This window comes from Danio aesculapii, chromosome 14 (genome assembly GCF_903798145.1).
Source record: "Danio aesculapii chromosome 14, fDanAes4.1, whole genome shotgun sequence".
NCBI classification, from domain to species: Eukaryota; Metazoa; Chordata; class Actinopteri; order Cypriniformes; family Danionidae; genus Danio; species Danio aesculapii.
Window position 1 is genome coordinate 36,670,137 of NC_079448.1, and position 12,537 is coordinate 36,682,673.

The 12,537-nt window shown below is 35.2% G+C and overlaps 1 protein-coding gene across 1 annotated transcript; it reads left to right on the forward strand.

Moving 5' to 3' along the window:
* Window positions 1–2,075: 2,075 nt before the first annotated feature.
* On the forward strand, window positions 2,076–11,798 carry gabrp (gamma-aminobutyric acid type A receptor subunit pi). Its single transcript, XM_056472245.1, has 10 exons — window positions 2,076–2,278; window positions 5,067–5,150; window positions 5,231–5,343; window positions 5,420–5,487; window positions 7,001–7,218; window positions 7,342–7,424; window positions 7,554–7,691; window positions 10,422–10,574; window positions 10,677–10,870; window positions 10,959–11,798. The coding sequence occupies exons 1-10, from the start codon at window positions 2,253–2,255 to the stop codon at window positions 11,274–11,276; spliced, it is 1,395 nt and encodes a 464-aa protein (XP_056328220.1). The 5' UTR covers window positions 2,076–2,252; the 3' UTR covers window positions 11,277–11,798.
* Window positions 11,799–12,537: the final 739 nt, after the last annotated feature.

Consider the following 12,537-nt stretch of genomic DNA (forward strand, 5'->3'; position numbering starts at 1 on the left):
TTTACTCGCCCCCAGGCAAGCCATCTAAGATGTAGGTGCCTTACTTTCTTCAGATTTTAAGCTGAATCAGTGGTCTTGTGATTCTTATAATGGCAGTCAACAATGGTCTTTTGAAATTAAAAGTAAGCTCACAAACGAGTCCAAATCAATAGCTATGGCTCTTGATGACATTCTGAGGTCTTGTGAAGCTAAATGATCACTCCATCTAAGAAATTTAACATATACAATATTATAAGCTTAACGGCTAATAAACAGATTGACGCATGGGAATTTAGTCCAATTGTAGTCGTATCGCTTTGGCGACGAATGCACGAGGGCAGGCACTTGGACTGGAGTAATAATTGGTCACCAATATTGGTGATTGGCACATTTGCCAAAAACTGTTTGGCCAGACTGTAGATTAAAGCTTATAATAATAATGTTACACAGACCATTTGTTTCACTAAACAAGACTATCATCTTTAAAGAAGAAATGTGGTGAGAAAAAAAAAAACTTAAATGATTGAGATCATTTGGCAATCATTTTGGTGAAATCAAATCATTAAAAAAAAAAAAAAAAAAATCAACAGTAGGACTCATGGCCATGTTTAATAGTTAAAGAAAGAGCCTTTCCACAAGCACAATGTGAAGGGAATCCTTAAGAAAACCTTTTATCAGTGAAGCTAATTGGAAAAATAGTTTCAGTATTCTAGGGAGCATACAGATTGGACTTGGGAGCAATGGAAAAAGGTCATGTGGTGTAATGAGTCCAGATTTACCTTGTTCCAGAGTGATGGCGCATCAGGGTAATAAAAGTGGTGCACCCATCATGCCTTCTGTCTACCATACAAGCCTCTGGGGGCAGTGCTGTGGGAATACTGCAGTTTGTCTGAAAAAAAATTCTAAATAAAATAATGAAGTCAGCTGACTACCTGAATATACTGAAGGATTTTTTATTAACTTATGACACGGGCATATTCCAAAATGACAATGCCAGGATTTTCAGGGACAAACTGTAAAAGAATGGTCCAGGCAGCATAAGCCATGCTTTTTAGACATGGATTGGCCACCACAAAGTCCAGACATTAACCCTTTTGAGAATCTTTGGGATGTGCTGGAGAAGACTTTGTGCAGAGGTCAAACTCTCCATCCAATATTAGACAAAATCTTGGCTTATTCGGTTTATCCAATTATTCAAACACACAGGAACGAGGGAAGAACATGCAAACTCCACACAGAAATGCCAACTGACCCAGCTGGGACTCAAACCAGCAGCCTTCTTGCTGTGAGGTGAATGTGCTAACCACTGAGCCATTGTGTCGCCCTGTACAATAATAATTGTTGTGATATTGCCGAAGCATATTGAAATGATGGTAAATGCATGCCATACTCAGAGCTAATAAGCAGTAGAACAAAATATTACAGTGTGTCTTCATTTGGACAGGCAGTGTTTGTCTGTAATGTCAGGCTTTGACCTTAAGTAATGTGTTATCCAAAGGATTTGGTCAGCAAAAGAAATGGTAGTGAAAATCCTTGTAAAGGAATGATAAACATTCTCTCCAGAGGAAAAAAACCTACAGAAATTCTAGATGAAAAGATGTGGGAAAACAGCATGACAAGACTCATACATGGAAGAAGAAATGTGGAAATAAAATGACAAAGACACTTCAAAAAGAACAGGTGTAACAAAAGTGATATGAATACAGGAAACAAGAGATGAAAGAAAGACAGAAGATGGGATGCAAATCAGCATCAAGAAACAATGAGAAATCAGCATTGTGATTGAAATTGCATGGGGGGCAATTGATTGAATGGAAGAGAGAAAAAGAGATTGGAAGAATGCAGCATGTCACAAGCCACACAACAATGTTAATGACATTGATTTATAGGGAGCCAAGCAATGAAAGAGATGCATCTATAAAACTACAGGTGCTGTCACAGGCATCTGACACAGCTGCACACATGTTTATAACAGTGAGAGCGTGCGCACGCGAGAGAGAGAGAGAGAGAGAGAGAGAGAAAGAGACAGAGGAGGTTGGGGGAATGGGGGAGGCAGAGAGGGGATTTTCTATGAGCCAGTCAAGTGACGACTGTAAGGGAAGCCATGCTTGGATGAAGGAGACTCACTGCGTGCTGAGAGCCCAAGAAACAGAGGTTTGATATAAAAGAAGACAAAAGAAAAGGATTGAGTACATCTTTATCAACCTGGATACATTTCACTGGGACACCAGGAGAGAAGGAAACCAACAATAAGAGTGCATGGTGAAGGAACAATGATCTGCATCTCAGATCTCCACAGGTAATGCTGTCATTGTGATGTTCATGCGGCGTGACAAGAGAGTAGATGGGGACAGCTGATGGATGGAGGGATGAGGTGATGGAAGAGAGGAGGAAAGAGAAAGAATGTGTTGTGATGAGTGGAGTGGATGGGACACTGTTTACATTATGGAGAATATTTTTATAGTATATAGTAGTACCTGTGTATTATTCTGGAGTTGGCAATTGTTCAAACTGTGAGGGCTTGTGGAAAAGATGAAAAACATATATACATGTGAAATTGCTGACACATGATAATTTGAAGATACTCTTCAAGATTGTACTTTGTCACACCTCAGGGCACAAAAGGTCTATTCTGTGGCAGAAGTGCAGTGACATTTTGAAAGATCACTCCAATCTAAAAAAAATCCATTGAGAAAAAAAGAGAGAGAGAGAGTGACTTTGAATGAAATAAACAGAGAGAGAAATGGTTGGTGGGGGCTGATCTGTGGTAAAATGGTCCAGCGCCTTTCATTATGGAGCGCTAGTGGTTCAGGTCCCAAGACAATAACTGCAGTGCTTATTGCTCGTGTGTCTTCAGGCAAGGCAATCAGCTTCATAAGCTTAAAGTAAAGAGAAAGTTGCGCATTAAATAAAATGGTACATTAATGAAAGGTTGTCGGTGGTGCAATTGCGTGTGGGCAGAGGGGATTGCTGCCATCTGGTGGTAAACTTCTGGGTCAAAGAAGTTTGCATGGTTTAGGAATACAAAAGAACCCATGCCATGGGACCTAAGCTGAAAACAATACAATGCAAAAAGAAAATTAATGTGGTTGTTGGGGGTGAGCATCGTTTATTGAGCCTCAATTTGTCCAAACCTCTGTGAGATTTTTCTTCTGAACATAAAAGAAGTATTTTTGGAAATGAGTAAACAAACAGTTGCTGAAGAAGAAGATGAAAAGAAGAAGAAGAATTGTGTGATAAAGCTTGAGGGGAAGCTTATGATGACAGAATGTTTATTTTTTCAGTGAACTATTCCATCAAGTATTGGGTCACAAATTGTCCTCAGATTTGCTTAAATAATTACAAATTAAACACTGTATAATCCTAATTATGTATTGACTGTTGTAGTAATTAATACTACAACACTGCAGAGATATTTCAGACCATGTTTACACAATTACTGTCAACATTCTAAAACATAATGGATTGTGTGTATTGAAAATAAATATAATGAATAACTGATAAACCTCTAAGGACAGACCAGTTGTGAGGTCTGAAGATAATAGGGAATATTTTTAAACTCATCTGTTTGCATGGGAAAACAACAGAATTTGTCCATGAAAATTACATTACCTATTAGGCTGTACAGAAAACACCAATCAGAGTTGCAGTAAGTAAAGGGACCAAATAGATCTTTAGCTCTACCGACAATCTTTGGCACTGCAAATATATAATCAAGTCCACCTCCCTAAACCCTTAAAGTATGTAAATATTTGTGTGAGTGCATGCATATTTTGCTATAAAATTTAAATATACAGTTGAAGTCAGATTTATTAGCCCCCTTGAATTATTAGCCCCTCTGTTTACTTTTTCCCCAATTTCTGTTTAATTGAGAGAAGATCTTTTCAACACTTTTCTAAACATAATAGTTTTCAATAACTAATTTCTAATAACTGATTTATTTTGTCTTTGCCATGATGACAGTAAATAATATTTTACTAGATATTTTTCAAGACACTTCTATACAGCTTAAAGTGACATTTAAAGGCTTAACAAGGTTAATTAGGTTAACTAGGCAGGTTAGGGTAATTAGGCAAGTTATTGCATAAAGCTGGTTTGTTCTGTAGACAATCGAAAAAATAGCTTTAAAGGGCGAATAATTTTGACCTTGGTTTGAAATGGTGTTTAAAAATTTAAAAACTGCTTTTATTGTAGCCAAAATAAAACAAAGAAGACTTTCTCCAGAAGAAAAAATATTATCAGACATACTGTGAAAATTTCCTTGCTCCGTTAAACATCATTTGGGAAATGTTTGAAAGAAAAAAAAAAGGGGGGGGGGGGGTAATTCTGACTTCAACTGTATATAAATATACTAAATTGGCCATAGTGTATGAGTGTGTGTGAATGCTAGAGTGTATGGATGTTTCCCAGTATATTTTAAAATAAAATGTTTTTTTTTTTTTGATGAATTTAAGTCAATTATGCCATTAACAATACTTTATAGGATTGTAGCTTTTATTTTATTAAAAGTTAAATGTTTTATGCCTTTGTCTTTATGTCCAGTTTCATATACTTCTTTGATTTAAATCAAGTTTGTATTATTATGATTCTCCTTGTAGCTGGTTGGTTTGGTTCATGAACACTTTTAACACTTTTGCAAACAACTTAAAAAAAAATCTTCATGGTAATAATTAATTAGATATATTTCAAAACCAGAGCTGCTAAAAAAGTGCATGTGCTCCAATGCACTACTACATCAATACAATTCCTGCCTACAAATCAAAAATGGAAGCTCATGGAAAAGTGATTAATTCATCAAAAACAGTGGGAACCTTGTGCAGACCTACATTAATCATCAGCCACCTGCAGGCATCATTTTGATATGAAATCTCAATTATCAAGAGAGAAAGCCAGAATTGTAAGACACCGCAAGTAGCGAATGTGGAACACAAAGGCACAATTACAAGATCCTAATGTCTAATTTGTATAATCCCAGTAGGAAACAGCATTTCAAAGCGACTGGTCCCTAGGGTGCCTTAGAAAGGGTCATAATCCGTTCTTGATGGAGACGATTTTAACAAAATGTTTTTCTTAAATCCTCTTCACAGCTACCAGTCACCCAGTTTACATTATCACAGAATGCTGCTCAATCTTCTGTTCTGGACGAGTCTATTTCTGTTGATAACAAACGGGTGAGTATAGATAAACATCATATGCATAGGGACCAAGTATCACTGAATCCACATTGTGAACATTTCTTACTGTCTCCTAGTGAAAGAGGATTTTATGGGAATCAGTATGGTGAGTGGAATGATTCGCAACTGCAGCCCACTATACAGAAGCTGATGAAAGGCTACAATCGATATCTAAGGCCAAACTTTAACGGTAAGAGTGTATTAAGACTGATTAAATATAGATCGAGAATTAAAACATGAATAATAAAAGGCTTTGTTTCCCACAGAAGGGCCTGTTGAAATTGGAATGAGTTTGGATATTGCCAGCATCGACGCCATCTCTGAGATTAACATGGTATTAATTTAGTGATAATCTCACCTCTAAATATTACTAAAACGACCCAGCAGGCATTTTTTGTTTTTAAAAGATGTCTAATAGGAGTCTAAACATAGTCGTCTTGGCTAAAACAAGGCTAAATTTGGGCTGTCAGTGAAAGCTAATAGACGTCTAAGAGTAGGCCAAGACTAGTCGTCAAATAAAAAGAAATGAATGACTACACATATAAAGTCTGTCTAATCTGTCTATTTGAGGACTAGTTTTGTGCTATTTTCAGATGGCTGTTAGATTTTCACTGACAGCCCAAACTTAGCCTTGTTTTAGCCAAGCTGTCTACATTTAGATGTCTATTAGACATCTAATAAACACATTGTTTGGTGGGGATAGTTCATCCAATAAATGTAATTTATTCACTCTTAAGTGGTTCCAAACCTAAGTTTCTTTTTTCTGTTTGAAACAAAATATTTATGAAGAATGTTGAAAGACAAACAATTACTGCCAAAAGTTTATTTTAGTAAACAAAAACTAAAACTTTGTTAACTGAAATAAAAAATATTCAGAAAAAATTAAATCTAAAAGTAAATGAAAAACAAAAGCCACTGAAAAACAAACTAATATTAATTTGCAAAAAAAATAATACATAAGCATACATAAGCACTAATTCTATGGTATGGCGGTCTATTCAGCTGTGGCAACCCCTGACAAACAAGGGACTAAGCAGAGGGAAAATGAATGAATGAATAATTCAATGGTAGACAACCTGACCAGCCGCAGTTTAGATAAATAGATCTAGATTTTAGTAAAATATATTCAAGCTCATGATTATAGACAAAACATCTTAAAATTCTACAGAATATTTTCTTCATCTGCCAATACAGGTAAACTAAACATGTTAAACTACATATTTTACCTTTAATATGAAGATGTTTGCCTGAATTATTCAACATTTTTACTTTTATCCATTTAAGTTGCATTCGTATGGTTTTCGGCTCAGTGTTTGCTTAAACAATTATTTTACTAAAGTTGCACAAGAGTTAATGTAAGCTGTATAAACCTTAAACTTTACTTTAGTCAACGCATTCTGTTAACTATAGAACCAAACTAGAGTTATTAAAACTCAAACTAAGTATATAAAAACTTAACAGAAATGTGTTCTCAAAATAAAAACGTAATTAAAATGAACAAAGCCATTAATGAAATGAATTAAAACTAAACTGAGATTTAAAAATAAATGTCATTAAAAAAATATTTATAAATAATAGCAAATTTTTAAATTATATTGAAATAAAATTAACTTAAAATGTAAAACTATAATAAACTTTATCACCACTTCCATAGTAGGAAAAAATACTATCAAAGTCAATGTCTGCCATTTACAACATTCTTTGAAATGTCTTATTTTGTGTTGAACAGAAGAACGGTGAACTATTGATTTATGAATTTTTGGGTGAACAATTTATTTAATTATAATTTACTTGGTGCACCAGGCAACAGATTAATGGGATTTATGATTATGTCTACTTACTAAAAGGACTACACAGCCACTATTTTCCTAAGACAACGATGGCGAGACTCTCGTCTGATTTTCCCTGGAAATGAAAGCCTGAGCCTGGATGGACGGCTGGTTTCTCTGCTGTGGATCCCTGACACCTTCATCCCAGACTCGAAGCGTTCTTTCCTCCACGATGTCACCGTGGAGAACCGTCTGATCCGCATCTTCAGCAACGGCACTGTGCTCTACGCTCTGCGGTAAAACAGCGTCTCTGAATTTACAACTTCCTACCCAAGGTTGAACAGCTGCTCCGGGCAGGTGTTTGTGCAGCTGGGAAACCTTCCTATTGAAATAGTTAAATCAATATTCCTCCTTTTCAGCATCACTGCAACCATCGCCTGCAACATGGATCTCACCAAGTATCCTATGGATAGACAAGAATGCACTTTGCAATTAGAAAGCTGTAAGCATCGCATTCAGATTCAAATCAAATTTGTCTTAACATTTTGATTTGATTTATTTCGCTTTATTGGTTTTTCAAGGGCAGATTGTGCAGATGGTTAAACCTGTATGTGTTTGCATGCATGCACAGGGGGCTATAATTTAGAGGATGTGGTGTTTTACTGGACCCGAGGGAATGACTCTGTGAAGGGGTTAGACACACTGCGTCTGGCCCAGTACAGTGTAGAGAGCTACTACACCAGTGTATCGCAGGCGGTGTATGAAACAGGTAAAAATCATATATATTAATATGTATAACTTGCCTAGTTTTATACTTTATTTTACCAAAATGCTCCAGTCAGTTTTTCTTGCTAAGTTGGGTTTTATATTTATATTTCTTCCACATTCAGCAGACGTCTTCCTCTTAAGCGGATTATGGTGCAATCATGGTTTACAGTGTCCCAAAAAAGAATTTGGACACTTAAGCCAGACTTAAAGATGTCATTACATTAGATAACAAAAGATCATCCAAATGCGTTTAGTTCAGAGAAAATAGCACAAGCACAAATTTCAAGATAAACATTGCACAAAAGAGGTTTTAGGTTTAAAAGGTTAAACACATGGTATGAATCAAATTCATTAATGTATTGTTGTTAGCACTTCTATAATCTCTCTACCAGTGTTGGGTAGATACCATTATAAGTTACTTTGAAAGCAATGCATTACAATATTGAGTTACTCCCCAAAAAAGTAACTAGTTGCGTTACTTTTTTATGTAAGTACTACGAAGCGTCAGACAGAATTTCTGCACAGAATATTGTAAAAATCTGCAGATATATGCGGAATGATTTTGATGTTGTAACTAAAAACTTTGTTAAATAAAAAATTATACATGTTTAACATTTATTCATTGTTTACAATACAAATCCTTGACAAATTAGATCAGTTTATTTGGTAAATAAAGCAAGTTTCTCATATAAAATATCTACCATATATCTATTCAATTCAATTCACCTTTATTTGTATAGCGCTTTTACAATGTAGATTGTGTCAAAGCAGCTTCACAAGGTCATAGTAAATTAAAGACATCTACTAAAAGACAAACTGTATTGTAAGTAAATCATTTGACCGTTTTCAAATTAGTCAGTAATATTACTGAAATTTATTCAAAAACTGAATAAATATAAATTTACACACAATTACACAAGTAAACAAATAGACTCAACTAGGGCTGTGCGATTTGGGGAAAATACCTAATTGTGATTTTTCGACAGCTATTGCAACTGTGATTTGATTTACGATTTAATTAAAACTTCAAGCTGATTTTAATTTAATTCAAGCTTTACCTCAATAAGTCTGTAAGCCATGGCAAAAATTCTGTGACAGCTCTTTAAAATGACCTGTTTTTGTTCCGTGTCTGAACAAACCAAAATATTCCCACATTACAAATTCAGTTTTTCTTTGATATAAACTCATCTGTTAATGCTTTTGAAGCAGCAAATCCCTAACCTAAGTTGCCAGTGCTTTCCTGTTTGTTTCATTTTTTTTTTTTTATTCTGGGCGAAGTTTAGTTGTGCATTTTTGATTGGGCAGAACAAAAGTGGCTAGTTATTAAGCCCCGGGCAGGTCACACAATTTCTGCACAATTTCCTTGACGTATGTCGTGGGGAGTCGTAAATGACAAATCGTGACAAAAGATTCAATTGTTTCTTCTTGTGTAATGTGGTATAGTTCACGACAACCGATACCATGTCTGTGAGGCCTCACGACACCATCTCAGAAAGTCTAGCATGTTTAATTTTCTGAAGCATAGCGGACTGGTTTCGAAGCACTTCACCTCCATGTAACGATATTATTCGTTATTTTTGTTTACATATATATTTTAATCTTGCGATTGCAATTCTATTTCGATTAATCGCACAGCCCTAGACTCAATGATGGGCTGAAAATCTGTGGATTTCTGCGTGTGCAGATTCTGTGTGGGTCTATGCGTTGTTACTTTTGAGTTACTTTAGGGTTACTTTTTATTACCTGGCTGAGGCTTGATCGCTTTTAGAACTTGTTTTTTTCTTTTTAAATAGAGCTCTGCAATTAACAATGCACTGTATAACTGTCTACATTTGCCTTAAAAAAACACATAAAATATATATACATTTTTAGGATAATGTTATCTAAGAACTTTCTGACCCCAGAGCTATACATGCCCAGAGATATACAGATTATTGAAAGTTTAAAGCAATGTGTTTGCTACTTTTTGTAATATTTGTCTTAAGTAAACTCACTGTCCATTGTCCATACCCCTTTCCTTTTCTTTGATGCATTCAAAATAATTAACACATTCTCTCATTGACTGTAATTCATTGTGACTGCTTTCATTTTAATTCAGCAATTTACTTTTTTAAATCTAATTAATTCAACTTAAAAAGTAACTCATGTTACATTTTCAAAAAAGCAACTCAAATGTTATTACTTATTTTTGAAAAGTAATGCGTTACCTTACTTGTGACTAAGACAAGTAATATTATTACACAACTCATGTTACTTGTAATGTGTTACCCCCAACACTGCTTTCTACATAGATAAGGTGTTAAGATGAGATGACAATTTTTTTTTTACTAAATTGTAGTGATAACTACCGTGATAATACAGGTGATTAAACAGAAAGTAACTAAAACATTCACATTTGCATTTAGATAGTTCCTCCAACTGAAAATTTACTCACTATTTTCTTACCTTCAAGTGGTTGTAAACCTTTATGAGTTTCTTTCTTCATTTGAACACAAAACAAGATGTATAAACCTGTAGCCAATGACCTTCATAGTACGAAAAAACAAATATTATGGAAGTCAATGGTTACAGGTTTTCAGCTGTCTTCAAAATAAGTTCTTTTGTGTTTAACAGAAGACAGAACTCAAACAGGTTTGGAACAAGTGAAGTGAATGATGACAGAATATTTTTTCAGCAAAAATATATTTCTTACATTGTTTAAATCACCTGCAATACTCTGGATGTGTTGCAGGTCTTTACCCAAAGCTCATCCTGCACTTCGCTTTGCGTAGAAATGTGCTGTTCTTCATTCTGGAGACGTATGTACCCTCAACATTGCTGGTGGTTCTATCATGGGTGTCTTTCTGGATCAGTCAGTCCTCCGTACCAGCTCGCACCTGCATCGGCCAGTGATTCCAAAAGTTTATCACTTAGGAACAACATATGCCATAACATATTTCGATGCAACAAACTAAATCTATTCTCTAATAAATCCATCTATTGACAGGAGTGACCACTGTTCTCACCATGACCACACTGATGATGGGTGCGAGGACTTCACTACCCAATGCCAATTGCTTCATTAAGGCAATCGACGTCTATCTCGGCATCTGTTTCACCTTCATCTTTGGTGCTCTGCTGGAATACGCCTGTGCTCATTTCTGCACCATGCAGCACCAAACCATTATAGACGTGCAAAGGGTGAGAAACACATAGATACCAGTGGTTAAAATTGACGAATTGTTATAAAACATATTGTTTTTTTAATCTGTAATTTAATTTCTCACAGGAATTGCTCAAAGAGTTCGAGGAATCAAATGGCACGACTCACTTGGTCAATTCGATGTCCCCCAGAAAGATGAAAACAGAAGACTCCACTAAGCAGGAAAAGCCTGAGCAAACCGTGACTTGCGAAGGGAACGAAGCCGTAGAACAGACCAAAGAAAAGGGATGCGGTTTGACCACTGTAAAGCAAATGTCTCGTCGAGCAGCGTCCATGATGAGTGTTGAGAATCCCCACAACATCGACAGACACGCACGCATACTTTTCCCCATGGCATTTCTCCTCGTCAATATCTTCTACTGGCTCTACTACCTTTTATTCTAACAGATGAAAGAACTCTACCTCCTGTTTCCACAGATGAACAAAGTATTGCACAAATGACTGAAACAGAGAAAACTTTTGACTACTCATCAGCTCCAGTTGAATAGTGCCCTATAAAACTTCATTATTGCATTGAAGCAGGTGTTTCTATGCAACAATGGAATCAAAAATGGACACATAAATCACCATACATAGACATCTGCTGAAGGACACAGTTGTACGTGTCCAATCTTAATTCTTAAGCAATTGCCTTTACATTGCTGATTTATAGGGGTTCAATGCTTTAGCTGTTTGTTTGTTTATTTATTTATTTATTGCTCTGGTTTGCTAAGCAAGCATAATGCGCTGTAGGGATGTTATAAACTCCACAAGCAGTGACCATATTAAATGCCATTAACAAACCCAATAATGGTCAAATGCATGTTGGTATGTACTGTGGGGTCTATAAGTCTGATTCCATATTGTAAAACTGAGATTTGCATCCAGTTCAAGCTTGGAAACTAGGTTTTATTATTTATTAAACTGAAATGCAAAAATAAAGAAACATTTAAAATAAATTAAGATGTTGCAATATTTATAGGGGGACAGGGGATTTATGGATTTATTTACAGCTAATAATAATAAAATATATATATAATGTTGATTATAAAATCATAGTCAATACCTGAACAGTAAAAACAGAGATACTACATTGTTTACCAGTCATGGTTATGTGTAAGTTTTTTTTAGACTGAACACTTGTGTAGCACAGTTTTACAACAAATACCACGGTTAAACTAATGTTGTTGGTCTTATTAAATTATGGTTGATTTGCGTGGTTTTGTGGTTACAGAGAATATATAGATATATAGAATAGATAAAGAACCATGCTTAAATTATTGAAACATTAGCTTTATCTCAAGGTGACTGTCTGTTAAACAACAATGAAATGAAAAACATTTGCGAAAAAAACAATCTGGTCAGAAATAGCCAAAGAATAACTTATAATGTAATCCATAACAAGATTGGATGCTTGTAGCACAGTTTTAATTCTAATACACGGTTAAACTACTATAGTGTTAGTAATGACTGATTTGCGTGGTTTTCTGAGGTTACAGAGAATAGATATAAAAAAAGAGAACCATGCTTAAATTCTTGAATCATTAGCTTTATCTCAAGGTGACTTCAAATAACTTAATTCAAAAGCTAGTATATTAAACAACAATGAAATGAAAAACATTTGCGAAGAAAAAAAATCAGGGGTTAAATAGTCAACGAATAATTT